Source organism: Gracilinanus agilis, chromosome 2 (assembly GCF_016433145.1).
Source record: "Gracilinanus agilis isolate LMUSP501 chromosome 2, AgileGrace, whole genome shotgun sequence".
NCBI classification, from domain to species: domain Eukaryota; kingdom Metazoa; phylum Chordata; class Mammalia; order Didelphimorphia; family Didelphidae; genus Gracilinanus; species Gracilinanus agilis.
In genome coordinates, this window is record NC_058131.1 from 480,197,442 (window position 1) to 480,212,975 (window position 15,534).

Below are 15,534 nucleotides of genomic sequence, written 5' to 3' on the forward strand. Positions count from 1 at the left end.
TGAGGAAACTGAGGCAAATAAGGTAAAGTGACTTGACCACGGTAACATAGCTACTGAGTGTCTGAGACCAGATTTGAACTTGGGAAGACATATTTCTGACTCCAGGCCTGGCACTCTATCCACTGTGCCACCTAGTTGCCCTCCTCCCTAAGCTACTCTATATTTATTCTATGTACTTGTATCAGTATGTATTGTTTCCTTCATTAAACCTTAAGCTCCTGTACAGGAGGGATCATTTTATTCTTTGTATTTATACTTCCAGTGCTTAATACAGTGCCTGGTACATAGTAGATTCTTAATAATTGCTTGTTGATTGAGTGATTTATTGATGAACTAGGAAACTATCTTCATTTTAGAGGCTAATAACACAAGACTTCATAGATATTGGGGAAAAATATTTAGGTTGAACTACATAAAGAAGGAAAGGAAAAAATCCTGGACAATCTTTGAGGTTGCTTCTTGCTATAAAGTTTTACAATTCTATCTGTCTCTACTATTGGGTCAGTCCAGATTGGTGGGAGCAAGGAGCTGCAGCCACTCCTGCAGATCTGACTGGGTAGAAGAGAACTTTGACCCATTTAGCCTTTCCTTTTTTTGCGGACTATTTCTTATCAACTTTGGTATCTCTTTAGGTTGGTTAAAGATTGCTCTGACCTGAGACTTTTTTTTTTATAAACCCTTACCTTCCGCCTTGGAGTCAGTACTGTGTATTGGCTCCAAGGCAAAAGACTGGTAAGGGTAGGCAAAGGGGGTCAAGTGACTTGCCCAGGGCGACACAGCTGGGAAGTGTCTGAGGAAGATTGAGAGCCAGGCCTAGAGAGGGGAGGTCACCTCCCCTCTCTAGGCCTGGCTCTCAATCCACTGAACTACCCAGCTGCCCCTGACCTGAGTCTTTGAGAGTGATGGTGACTGTGATTTTCTTGGCAAATGATCTGTTTAGGAAAACAATGACAGGGTAGAGGTTGTTTTGGTTTTGTCTTTGCATTGTCTACCTTGAACTGTAAGTGTAAAACAGAATGAAGACTTTCAGTCAGGTGTTTTGGTTTGCCCTGATGATATAGAGAACAGAGGAACAAGAACTTCCTTGTCTCTGACATTAATCCACCATGAGGATTGAGCCTATTCTGATCTGTTCTGATGAGGGAATGAATCAGCAAGTGGATGTTACCCAGAGGCAGATTTGGGTTGGGAACTTCCCAAACGAATGAAAAATTTCCCAACAATTAGAGTTGTGTGAAAATGGAACAGGCTATTTGGCCATCATGTGGCTTCTATGCTCTTGAAAGTGTTCCATCAAGAAGCTGAATGGTGGGCAAATCACTTAACCCCCGTTGCCTAGCCCTGGCCACTCTTCTGCCTTGAAACCAATACATACTATTGATTCTAGGATAAAAGGTAAGGGTTTAAAAAAATCTCTGCAGCTCTGTAGGTAAGGATTTAAAAAGAAGAAAGAGGAGGAGGAAGAGGAGGAGGAGGAGAAGGAGAAGGAGAAGAAGAAGGAGGAGGAGGAAGAAGAACAAGAACAAGAACAAGAAATGCTAAGAGTATCTGACCCATCGAACCCCTCTGGGGTTTCCTAGACCAGTAGCTCACACACACAGGCTGACTCCTGTGCATGGGACTTCATGCATATTCTCATGGATTCAGGAAAGTCCATCCTATTGAGTCCAATCTTCTCACTTACAGAGAAACCCAGAGAGTTTAATGACTTGTCCAGGATTTGCAAAGATTCAGAAATAAAAGATAGAATGTCAAGCAAGGAGAGCAAATTGCTCTTCTTGTGGTGGCAAAGAATTGGAAATTGAGGGGATGCCCATCAACTGGGGAATGGCTGAACAAACTGTGCTCCACGTCAGTGATGGAATACTATTGTGCTATAAGAAATGATAAGCAGGATGATTTCAGAAAAAGCTGGAAAGACCTACATGAACTGATGCTGAGCAAAATAAGCAGAATTGGGAGGACATTGTACACAATGACAGCACTATTGGATGATGATCAATTGTGAAAACTTGGCTACTCTCAGCAATGCACTGCTCTGGGACAATCCCGAAAGACTTATGACAGGGAATGCTGTCCACCTCCAGAGAAAGAACTGGTGGAGTCATTTTTTGCATCAGTGTGTTTATGGTTTTATTTTGGGGGTTCGGTTATGTATAAGTTTGCTCTTACAACAATGACCAATATGGAATTGTGTTTTGCAGGATGGCTAGCAAATAAGTCAGTTTGTCTGGACCATAAAGTGAGGGAAGAGGAGCGATGTAAAATAAACCTGGAAAGATAGGATGAAGCTGTGTTGTGAAGGGCTTTGAATGACAGAGAAGATTGAATTTGATCACAGGGGTAATAGGCAACCAACAGAGGTTCTTGAGCAGGAGAGTGACATGATCAAATCTGTTCTTTAGGTATATCCCTTTGGCAACCCTGTGGAAAAGGGAGCTACTGGACTAATTAAGATTATGTCTAAAAATGGGCCCATTCCCAGACTGTCTGAGAATTCTGGGCATAAAAAGGCCTAAAGTACTGAAATGATGATCTTGTCATGTAGTGCTTGGGGACCTCAACAAAGCTGGCATTTGGATATAGGCCAAAAGAAGGATCATTTTAGACCTCTGCTTGCAATTTCCAAAGTTTTAGTTTTGAAGCTATATATCTATATCTACATACATATATCTCACAGCTACATATATATATTTGTACATGTGTAATACATATATTCAAAAATTTAAAGCTGGAAGGAACTATAGCTATTTGGGGAAATATTCAATAAAAACTAAAATTAATTGAGGAAGAAAGAGAGGAAGGAGGGAGAGAGGGGGAGAAAGAGGGGAGAATTTGACTTAAACTTAAAAAAAAAACCCAAACATTAAAAAAATTTTTTATGTAATTGAGGAAAAAAATGTTAAAAGAAAAAATTTCAAAGTTAAGTGGAGGAGAGGGGAAATAAGCATTTATTATGGGTAGTATATTATGATTAGTATAGTGTGTGAACATATATATGCATACAGTATATACTATATATAATATATACAATACCAGGCACTCTGCTGAGTGTTTTACAATGATTTTATTTAACTTCACAATGACCCTTTGAGGTAGGTACTATTATTATCTCCATTTTTAAAAAAACCCTTCCCTTCCATCTTAGAATCAATACTATGTATTGGTTCCAAAGCAGAAGAACAGTAAGGGTAGGCAATGAGGGTCAAGTGACTTGCCCAGGGTCACACAGCTGGGAAGTGTATGAGGCCAGCTGCCCCCCATTATCTCCATTTTGAAATTTAAGAAACTGAGACAAATAGAAGTTAAGAGATTTGTCAAAATTATTAAGTGTCTGAGAATATATTTGCACTCTGAAATGTTTTCCTGACTACAGGTCCAGCACTGTATCCAATGTATCACCCTGATGACTAGATAGAAAAATTGGCTAAAAAGTTTATGCAATTTTATGGTAGAAATGAATAATGTGGGGGGCAGCTGGGTGGCTCAGTGGATTGAGAGCCAGGCCTAGAGAGGGTAGGTCCTGGGTTCAAATCTGGCCTCAGACACTTCCTAGCTGTGTGACCCTGGGCAAGTCACTTAACCCCCATTATCTAGCCCTTACCACTTTTCTGCCTTGGAACTGCTACAGAGTATTGAGTCTAAGGTGGAAGGTAGGGGTTAAAAAAATTTTTTTAATGAATAATGTGGAAATAGATATCAAATGATAACATTTATACTACCCTGTGGAATTGCATGTTGGCTCTGGGAGGGGAGGAGGAAGGGAGGGAAAGAAAATGAATCATGTAAACATGGAAAAATATTTAAAAAAAATAAAATAGGGGCAGCTGGGTGGCTCAGTGGATTGAGAGCCAAGCCTAGAGAGGGGAGGTCCTGGGATCAAATCTGGCCTCAGACACTTCCTAGCTGTGTGACCCTGGGCAAATCACTTAACCCCCATTGCCTAACCCTTATCACTCTTCTGCCTTGGAGCCAATACACAGTTATTGGCTCCAAGACAGAAGGTAAGGGTTTAAAAAAATAAAATACATGTATAACTCAGAACAAATTGCTTACCATCTTTGAGTTGAGGGAGGAAAGAGAGGGAAGGAGACAATTTGGATTTTATAATTTCAGAAAAGATATGCAATTGGTAAAATAGAATATTATTGAAAGAGTTTATGCTTGGGACATAATCTAGTCTTAGATACTTTCTAGCTGTGTGATCGTAGGCTAGTCACTGTCTAGCCCTTATGGCTCTTCTGCCTTGGAACCAATACAGTATTGATTCTTATACAGAAAGTAATAGTTAAAAATAAAAGAGTTTAAAAAAAATCCAATATATGTATAACCCAGATTGAATTGTTGTCAGCTCTGGGAGTGGCGAGGGATGAGGGGAGGGGGACAACATGAATCATATCGCTTTGGAAAACTTATGTGGAAATTTGTTATTGAAATAAAATAAAGATTAAAATAATTTTTTTAAATCTCTGCAGGAAGCACAAAGAACTGCCAATTGGCACTCCTGATCTACTTGGGCCAATGGGTCAGATTTGGTTCAATTCAAGCTAAACTACTTTCTTTGCTTTTTTCAGGGATTGAGAAGTTTGAGCAACGGTGCTGACTATACTTGCACAAATTTCTCCCCTCTTATAGACATCGGGCTGCCCTACCGACTGCCGCAAGCCCAGAGACTATGTCAGCGTGTCCTGCAAACACAGGCTCGTCTCCACAGGCCCAGATACCATCGCCTGTGTAGCGAGTCAGCAGATTACAGCCAGCACCACGGAAGGGCTAGCCAGGATGTGTTTGTAGAGCAGACCAATAATGGGCATTTATTTGCCTGGTGGGGGAAGTGGGACGGATTTACTTTAACAACAATAAGGAAGGAGAGCAATGCCCAAAAGATATGGCAGTTAAATATTTTAGCAACTTAGCTCAGGAAGAAAGCAAGCACTGTCATCACTTTTTTTTCCCTTTTTTAAACACTTACCTTCCACCTTAGACTCAATACCGTGTAATGGCTGGGCAATGGGGGTCAAGTGACATGTGTGAAGTCAAACAGCGAGGAAGTGTATGAGGTCAGATTTGAACCCAGTACCACTTACCTTCTGTCTTAGAATCAATATTAAGTATTGGTTCCAAGGTAGAAGAGCAGGAAAGGGCTAGGCAATGGGGACTGATTTTTTATTTTTATCTTTATTTTATAATTTAATAACTTATTATTATAATATAGTATGTATTATTATAACAATAAATATTAAATTTAATCATTTAAAAGCAAAAAACAAATAAATTAATAACACATTTCCACATAAGTTTTCCAAAGTTATATGATTCATGTTATCTTCCTGCCTTCTTCGCTCCCCCTTCCAGGAGTTGACAAAGAATCCAATCTGGGTTATACATGTATTATCACACAAAACAAATTTCCATATTATTCATTTTTGTAAGTGAATAATCTTATAAGACCAAAGCCCCCAAACATATGCCCAAATAAACAAGTGATCAATTCTGTTTTCTTTCTTTGGAGGTGGATAGCATTCTTTTCATAAGTCCCTCAGAATTGTCCTGGATCATTGTCTTGCTGAGAGTAGCAAAGTCTATCCCATCTGATCACCAGTGGGGGTTGGCTTGCCCAGGGTCACCCGGCTGGGAAGTACCTGAGTCCAGATTTGGACCCAGGACCTCCCTTCTCCAGGTCTGTTTGCCAAGGCTTATTAAGGAGCAGGAAGCCTGGGAGTTTCTGGTCTGCATTCTGGGGAGGAAGGCTAGTCCCGTGGAAGTTTATATTTTTGCCTAGTTTCATTGCAGAACTTAAAGATGGGTTAAATCATTGTCTTCCTTGATGGGACACAAGGAAAGATGAAAGGGGAGAAAGGTCAAGCTCCAGAATCACGCGGATTATTCTGAGAAGCTTTGCTTGTTCTCTGATCTCTCTGGTCAAGAGTTCAGCAAGCAGGTGTGGGCTCCAAGGGGAGGAGACGGTTACACCAATTGGGACACAGAGTCGTCCCTGGTTTCTGATTCTCTCGAAATGGCACATCTGATCTGACATACAATGGCAGGAAGACAGACAAACGCAGAACCCAGGGAGCCTTGTGGTCCCTTCCAGGAAACTGCTGGAGGACAAAAGGTTTCTTTTATTCCTGCTCATTCGGAGAGCAGTGAAAACAGCTGGTTTTCTAGCGGTGGTTTCTCTCTGTTTGGTGGAATAAAATGGAGCCTTTTGTCCTTAGGTCAGAGCTAATTCTTTTGCTTAACTGATTGTAACTAGTGCAGATTAGAACATTCCTGACTGAATTACACACATCATGGGAATGGATGAACGTCAGTATCTCCATGAAAAATTGGCAGAAGCCTTCCATTAGAAATTTCTACTCAATTCAATTCCATTAAGCAACTAAACACCTACTACTTGCAAGGAATATGGCTGGAGATGCAAAGACAAAACCAAAACAGTCCCTTCCTATGAGGGGTGGTTTCAACACTGTTTACAGAGATAAGGGGATAGAGAGTATGCCTAAAGCAATAATGGAATTTTAAGAGGAAAAGAGCACTGATAACTGGGGATATCAGGAAAGTTTTCCGGTAGGAGACAGCTCCTGGCCTGGGCTTTGCAGCTAAGGATTTAGAGAGGAAAAGATAGAGAATTACATTCTAGACACGGAACACAGCAGGAGGCAGAATATAGAATGTTGTATACAGGGAATAAATGTAAAGGATTGTGGAGTAATAAATAGGAAATGAGATTGGACAGGTAGGAAGACTTTAAGCCTCAGGTTGAGAATCTTGTCTTTTCTTCCAGAGGCATCTGGATGCCAATGAAGATTTTTTGAGTACAGGAATAAGCTGCTCAGCACATTAGATCTGAAATTATGAATTAGATTGTGTATGGCAGATTTGTATATCAATAATCTGGGGCAGGTCAGCGGCGTGGGGGATAGACTGGCCTCAGATACTTACTATTTATGTGACTCTGGGAAAGTCACTTAACCCTGTTGGCCTCAGTTTCCTCATATGAAAAATGAGTTGGAAAAGAGAATGGCAAACCACTCTAGTATCTTGGCCAAGAAAACCCCAAATGGGGTCATGAAGAGTCAGACATGACTGAAAAATGACTGATATCTGAAATTATCAACTGAGCAGCTTGTGAAGGTTGGATGGGAGAAGCTAAGAACAAAAACAGGGACACCAATTAAGAAGCTATTGAATAGGGAACCTGGATGGTTCAATGGCTAGAAATAGAAAGTCCTGGGTTCAAATTTGACCTCAGATACTTCCTAGCTGTGTGACCCTGGGCAAGTAATTTAATTCCAATTGCCTAGCCCATACTGCTCTCCTGCCTTGGAACCAATATTTAGTATTGATTCTGAGACAGAAGGTAAGTTAAAAAACAAACTATTGAATATAAAACAATTCTAACAGAAAAGAAAATATCAATGCCTTAAATCTTTTGGTATATTATGAAATATATATTGGGCAGCTGGGTGGCAAAGTGGATAGAGCACTGGGCTTGGAATCAGAAAGATTCATCTTCATGAGTTCAAATCTGACGTCAGACACCAGCGGTGTGACCCTGGACCAGTCACTTAATCCTATTTTGCCTCCGTTTCTTCATTCATCTATAGAATGAGCCAGAAAAGGATATGTCGAACTACTCCAGTATCTTTGCCAAAACCCCAAATGGAGTCACAAATTTGGACCCCAACTCTGAGACTCAACAACAACCACATATTATGAAAGATCACAGTTTTCTTTGGCTAGGTGAGTGGTTGCCTACAGTGATAAGTGCTGAGAGGGACAGATTCAAGATAAACTTGAAAAAAGATAATAGATCCTTAGGGAGTGTTAAACTGCTTCCAAAAGCAGATTAAACTACTGGAAGGAAAGAATACATTCAACAGAGGTCTACTAGCAATTACTGTGGAAAACTGTAATTTAATGTCTTGTTTTAACAAAAGGCTCTTATTTTGGGCAGGGGGGGGAATTAAATTATGAATTATCTCTTTTATGTTAAATATCTGGCTAGCATATATCAATCTATATAACTATATTAACATATAATGTTTACATATATAATTATATATTAATATGTATTATTATTATTCCCCCTTCCTGTTTGAAAAGGATTGATGATATCATGAAGGTGATTTTTTTTTAAAACCCTTACCTTCTGTCTTAGATTCACTAGTTCCAAGGCAGAAGAGTGGTAAGAGCCAGGCAATGAGGGTTAAGTGACTTGTCCAGGGACACACAGCTAGGAAGTGTCTGAGGCCACATTTGAACCCAAGATTTCTCATTTCCAGACCTGACTCAATCCACTGAGCCATGGAGGTGTCCTGTATGAAGAGGATTTCTTCATTTGCACTTAAATTGGATTTAAGTGAGGCAGAGATGCACAAAGTCTCACCCTCACCCTCTCTTCCAGAGTCATTGGAAGTCCAGTGACAAGACAAAAGTCAGGATGACTGGCAATGGTCCAGGATACCGTGGATGACTTCGGTGTCTTCCATGTCTGCTCAAGCTCTCCGCACTCTGCAGCCTGTTTCAGCCACCTTCATGGCCATGGAACAAGCTGTTCTCACGAGTCTACTCTGCCAGGGGAAGTCGTCACGCTCCTGGGGTAGACATTCCCTTCACTCATGGAGCAGTCTGAGGTCTCTCAGTTACTTTGAGCCCAGTCTGGACCATCTGCCGAGACGGTTTTACTGGGGTGTCGCCACTACGAACCCTACAGCTTCTTGGAGCCTTAGGTAAAAGGTAGACCCCAAGGGGGGCTGAGCAGCCCTGAAAGAGCTTAGCAAACCCCACAGAGAGGCTAGTCCTCTCTGAAGACCCCATATTAATATATAATTCTATAGTATAGAATTAGGATAGTCTGTCGTTTTCAGTCATGTCTGATTTGGTGACCCCATTTGGGGTTTTCTTGGCAAAGATCCTAGAGTGGTTTTACCATTTCCTTTTCCAGCTCATTTAACATATGGGGAAATGGAGGCCAAACAGGGTGGCTTGTCCAGGGTCGCAAAGCTAATGAGTGTTTGAGGCCACATTCGAACTCAGGAAGAAGAGTCTTCCGGACTCCAGGGCCACCTAGCCGCCACATATTATATATTACAAAGAAAAAAATTGTATTTATATTATTACTCTCTATATCGTTATATGCCAATATATTCTATAGTATTATTCTATGTAGAAATATATACACCACCACACACATACACATAAACACACATACAGATATGTTTTAAATTCATTAATAATGCATCATACATATACATTTAGGATGTACTTTGTTACAAAGGACACTGGTTACATTTTTTGTTTGCGTTTTTGGGCACCTCCTCGGATTCTGAATTTGATCTGGGGAATTGCCAAACACATCTGAGCAGAGAAGCCACATTTTATTTGTCTGGTAGGATGACAGAATGGTTTGGAAATTGTCATCATGGCCTGCTGAAAAGAAGGCTGGACAGAGGGTCAGAAAGTGACGTGAAAGCCATCAGAAACTCTGCCCGGTGCAGTGAATACTCAGAAGCCTGGTACTAAAGAGTGAATGTCTTCCCTCAGAAGAGAGGTGCTGAGATATAGGTGTTGGGCGAAGCATTCTGTTGATCTTTTGGGCTTAACTCCACCATTTTATTATTAGGGAGGATTCTGATGGGGACAGTCATTGGGAAATGGCAATGATGTAAAAATAGGTGACTCAGTAGATGGAGAGAAGAGAATGTCAATGAAAGATGTAAAAATACACAGAAGAGGGGGCAGCTGGGTGGCTTAGTGGATGGAGAGCCAGGCCTAGAGACGAGAGGTTCAAATCTAGCCTTAGATACTTCCTAGCTGTGTGACCCTGGGGAAGTCACTTAACCCCTACTGCCTAAACCTTACCAATCTTCTGTCTTGGAACACAGTACTGATTCCAAGGTGGAAGGTAAGAGTTTAAATACATATATACATATGGATAGAGAGATATAGATATAGATATAGATATATACACAGAGGTGATCAGAAAGAAATTCAGAGAGGGACATAGACAAGCAGAGTACTGTTGGTTCAACTGTGTAAATTTTAATAATATTTTAAAAAGAAATACTCTATGTAATGATGATTCACAGCTTTATACATATAACCTCTTTGTATTATTTGTTCATGTTTGTCAGGTCTATAATAAAAAATTATCCCAGCAAAAGATGATTAAAATATAAATGAAGTTAAGAGTCTGGGTGAACAAAGAGAAGGGGAAATTTCCAATCTTTCAAGTCACGTACAAAATTCATTGTGTAAGTTCAAATGGGAAATTACCTGGTATGACTAAATATTGTAATGTTCCTCAATTTCTTTCTTTTGGTCTGAGCTGATCACTAGAGAAAATGGATGCATAGAAGGCAAGGGTCTTCCTCAGACTACTACCACTCACAGCCACCATCAATATGAGGATGATTGGGGACAGCTGGATTGAAAGCCAGACCTAGAGATGGGAGGTCCTGGGTTAAAATCTGACCTCAGACACTTCCTAGCTCGGTGACCCTGGACAAGTCACTTAACCACCACTGCCTAGCCCTTACCGCTATTCTGCTTTAGAACCAATACATAGTATTGATTCTAAAGGTGGAAAGTAAGAAGAAAAAAAAAGGATTTCCAAGGCAGGAGAGAAGAGACTTAAGGATTTGTAATTCCCAAGAGACAATGTCTCACAGAAGGGAACACTACTCTCTCCAAAAAAAAAAAAAAAAAAAAGGCCTGCAGTTCAATTTTTGTTGAATAATTCCTTTGTTCAATAAAGGCAAAAATCTGAGAGAAGCTTAGCTAAGAAAGTTTTTCAGCTTGCAATTTTATACTTTAAAACAATTATATGAGTAACTTTAAAAAACCTAGTTGAAATTTGAAGTGGTTATAAAATTAAAGTGAAGAATGAAAGATTTAATATTTTAACTTTTAACTAAGTTGTCACGTAGTTAGTTCCCATTTCTGGAGCCTAGAGCGATGTAGGAAGCTTAGAGCTCTGGGCCTGGAGTCAAGAAGACCTGAGCCTGTATTCAGACTCAGACTTTTACTAGCTAGATGGCCCTGGGCAAGGCCCTTAAACCTGTTTTCCAGTTTCCTCCACTATAAAGTGGGGATAATAATAGCACCTACCTCACAGGCTGGTTGTTGTGAGATTCAAATGAGATTAAAAAAAAAAAAAGGGTAAAAAAAGCCCTTTGCACTGTGTCTGACACATAATAAGGGCTACAGAAATACTTATTTCCTTCCCTCCCATCTAATCCAGCCCTTTCGCTTTACAGATGAGAAAAGCGAGGCCCTTGTACAAAGTCACACTGGGCCTATTGGTGGCAGAGCAGGGACCAAAAGAAAAGGGCCAGCTCAGGGCTCTGAGAATCCCCATGTCTGAGAGCCTGAAAGTGGTTTCTTTGGAAAATATGATTACACAGAGGCAGCTAGGTGGCTCAGTGGATGGACAGCCAGGCCTAGAGACTAGCGGGGTGACCCTGGGAAATTCACTTAACCCCCAAGGCCTAGGCCTTGCCACAAGTTTCTCCCTTAGAACCAATACACAGTATTGATTCTAATACAAATGGTAAGGAGTTTAAAAAAAAAAAAAAGAAAAGAAAATACTTGTATAATGAACCATTTCAAGAGGATAGGATTCCCAAAAAGGGCACTGCGGGGGAGAGGCTGTGCCCGGGGGAAGCGAGCCCCCGGCAGAGGCCTTCAGGCCTCAGGAGTCTCCTCTCCTCAGAGGCCTGGGCCCGTCTCACTCAACCCATCCTCCTGGGGACCCGGCTCCCTCCTGCAGGGGGGCCCCAGCTCTCCGGCCGCTTCGTTCTTCCTGGGGGACGGTCAGTTCCCATTTTCCTCCTCCGCAAAGTTTCAGAACCGAGGAGTGGAACTAGAAGAAAAGAGACCCCACCCGAGAGAGAGGGAGCAGATCTCAGGACGCCCGCCGGCAGGTGTCCCCCAGCCCCTGGCCCAGCCCCAGCCCGACCCCTCACCTTTTCCAGACTTTGTCGATGGCCCACGCTGATGAGCGTCATGCCCAGCTGTTGGCAGATTCGGTAGAGCTCGCTCTCCGCCTCTTCTGTCAAAGCACTGGTGGCCTCATCCAGCACTGGTGGGGGGGAAACAGGGAGAAATCAAGAATTCAAGCCCGTAATCCTTCTACATCAGAGACGACGTAGAGGAGTGGACAGTCTGGAGTCAGGAAGCCCCAAGTTCAAATCCAGACTCAGGCACTTAGTAGCTATGTGCCCTCTCCTCGCCTCCGTCTCCTCTGTTGCAAAATGGGGATAATAATGGCATCGACCTCAGAGAGTCGTTGTGAATATTAAATGAATTAACATTTTAAATGAACAATAAATGAATTAAGAGAAACACAGAATAGACACTTAATAAGTGTTTCCTCCCTACACTATCTATGTCATAGTTGGGCGAGAATAGCTAGCATTTGTGATAACAATTATTATAACTAATGATTATATAATTATTATTTATAATAATATAATTAATGAGGCAGCTAGGTGGCATGACCCTCTCCTTGCCTCAGTTTCCTCTACTGCAAAATGAGGATAATAACAGCATCAACCTCAGAGGGTTGTTGTGAGTATTAAATGAATTAACATTTAAAATGAGCAATTTAGTTAACAATAAATGAATTAACAGAAGCACAGAATAGACACTTAATAAGTTTCTACTTTATCTGTGTTCAGTTAGGTGAGAATAGCTAGCATTTATGATAATAATTATTCATTATTATTATTATTACCAATGATTATATTATTATTACTTATAATTAATGGGGCAGCTAGGTGGCAGAGTGGATAAAGTACCAGGCCTGGAGTCAGGAAAATCCAAGTTCAAATCCAGACTCAGTCGCTTAGTAGCTGTGTCACTTTGGGCAAGTCACTTAACCCTGGTTGCCTCAGTTTCCTCATCTGTAAAATGAGCTGGAGGGGGCAGCTGGGTAGCTCAGTGGAGTGAGAGTCAGGCCTAGAGATGGGAGGTCCTAGGTTCAAACCCGGCCTCAGCCACTTCCCAGCTGTGTGACCCTGGGCAAGTCACTTGACCCCCATTGCCCACCCTTACCAATCTTCCACCTATGAGACAATACACCGAAGTACAAGGGTTTCAAAACAAAACAAAAAAAAAAAAAATGAGCTGGAGAAGGAAATGATGAACCACTCCAGTATCTCTGCCAAGAAAATCCCCAAAAGTGGCCATAAAGAGTAAAACACAACTGAAAAAAGTCAAAAATAAAAATATAATTTATTAAATTTTTTGCAAACCTCTTTACAAATATTTTCATTTGAGCCTCACAATAACCCTAGGAGTAATACATACTATTATTATCCCCATCTTGTGGATGACAAAACTGAGGCAGGTAGGGGTTAGTGACTTACCCAGGATTATACAGCTAATCAATGTCTGAGGAAGAATTTGAATTTGGGAGTTAGGATAACTCCAGGTCCAGTGTTTTTCCACTAATGATAATAGATATCACTTATATATTGCTGTAAGATCTGCAAAATCATTCACAAATATTATCTCATCTTATCCTCACAATAACCTTCATGGGTAGAAGATATTATTATCTTCATTTTATAATTGAGGAAACTGAGGCAGGCAGCAGTAGAGTGACTTACCCAGGGTCACACAGCTAATAAACATCTGAGCCTGGATTTAAACTTGAATCTTCTTGATTCCATGGCCAGTGCTCTATTTTACCTTTACCCTGAGAGAGGCCACAAACTGCTTTATATTACAGGGAAATCTCCTCTTTTAGTCAGTGGCAGTTCCATTTTCTAATAGTCACAGAAACTCATCTCTTCCAGGACTTCAGAGACTCTTATGGGGTAACAAAGGTAATATGGAAATACTCACATTACAATTGATATCATGTTACTTGCCTTTTCAAGGGTTGGGGAAAGAGGAAGAGAATTTGGAAATTAGAAAAAAAATTTAATGAATGTTTTGAATTTTTAAAAATGTAATTAGGAGGGGTAGCTGGGTAGCTACCACTGATAGAGAGCCAGACCAAGAGATAGGGGGTCCTGGTAAATCACTTAACCCCCATTGCCAGGCCCTTACCACTCTTCTGCCTTGGAACTAATACTTAGGATTGATTCTAAAATAGAAGGTAAAGTTTTGGGGCAGCTGGGTAGCTCAGTGGATTGAGAGCCAGGCCTAGAGACGGGAGGTCCTAGATTCAAATCTGGCCTCAGACACTTCCCAGCTGTGTGACCCTGGGCAAGTCACTTGACCCCCATTGCCCACCCTTACCACTTTTCCACCTAGGAAGCCAATACACAGAAGTTAAGGGTTTAAAAATGTAAAAAAAAAAAAAAAAAGGTAAAGTTTTTTTTAAGTAAAATAATTTTTAAATGTCATTGAGAAATATTTTGTGAAATATACATGAACCAAAAAAAAATGAGCAGTCAGGAATTAATTTTATGCTTATAATACATTTATATTAAATTTTAATAAATACATTATAGTAAACATCTGATATATATGTAAGAGACTATGGAATATAAATGTTTTTTAATTTTAAGTTTCACAGTCATGCAGAACACATTTCCATACTGGTCACTGCTGTAAGAGCACATTCATGCAAAACCAAAACTCCGAAATAAAACTGTAAATATACTGATGTGAAAGAGAAAAAGCATTGATTTTAGGATATATATCTACATATAAATATATTTATATAAAACAAATAAATATATTTATGTGGAATATAAGTATATTCCACATAAATATTTAATGTGATATAAAATATCTATATAATATTTAGATAATATCTATCTATAGATGATATAGATGATTATAACACATAGATAATAAATACTCATCTATAGATGATACAGATAACATATAGATAACAAGTGCCTATCTACATACAACACAGTTAAGACATAATTATAAATAATAACTATATGTAATCAAAGTCTATAAATATCTATGTATGATAATTATCTATATATAAATATATTAACTATTTTAAAATATATCATATTAAAATAGTTCTATGAAATACATATATTCCACGTAATTAATATATGATATAAAAAAGCAAAACAGCAATATATTTTTTAAAACCCACTTTCATTAAAACAACCCTCTGAGGTAAATAATATAAGAATGACCCCCATATGAAGAGATGGTACGATTATCTGCATCATGGCTTTTTTCTTAAACTCTTACCTTCCATCTTGGAATCAATACATATATATTGGTTCTAAGGCAGAAGAGAGGTAAGGGCGTTATGACTTTCCCAGGGTCACACAACCAGGTAGTACCTGAGGCTAGATTTGAACCCAGGACCTGGGTTCTCTAGGTCTCTAGGCCTGGCTCTCAATCCACTGAGCTACCTGGCTGCATCCCCATGCAAAAGGATTCTGACTGTACCCCTGCCTGGCACTCAGACCCTGGATAATCTTTTTTCTCTCTCTTTTGACAGCTTCCTCATCCATAAAATGTAAGAGTTTGACCAGATGATTTTTCTAAGGTTGCTCTTCTAGTTTTAAAATTCTATGACCCTAAAGTTCTCCATTTGTC

The 15,534-nt window shown here is 40.0% G+C and overlaps 1 protein-coding gene across 1 annotated transcript in view; it reads right to left on the reverse strand.

Moving 5' to 3' along the window:
• Nucleotides 1–11,557: 11,557 nt before the first annotated feature.
• ABCD4 (ATP binding cassette subfamily D member 4) overlaps nt 11,558–15,534 on the reverse strand; it is a 36,139-nt gene continuing 32,162 nt past the window's right edge. Inside the window, exons 18-19 of the mRNA XM_044662074.1 lie at nt 11,973–12,088; nt 11,558–11,869 (exon numbers count right to left, since the gene is read on the reverse strand). Coding sequence (XP_044518009.1) covers nt 11,735–11,869; nt 11,973–12,088 — 251 coding nt within the window. The 3' untranslated portion in view covers nt 11,558–11,734. The remainder of the gene's footprint in view (nt 11,870–11,972; nt 12,089–15,534) is intronic.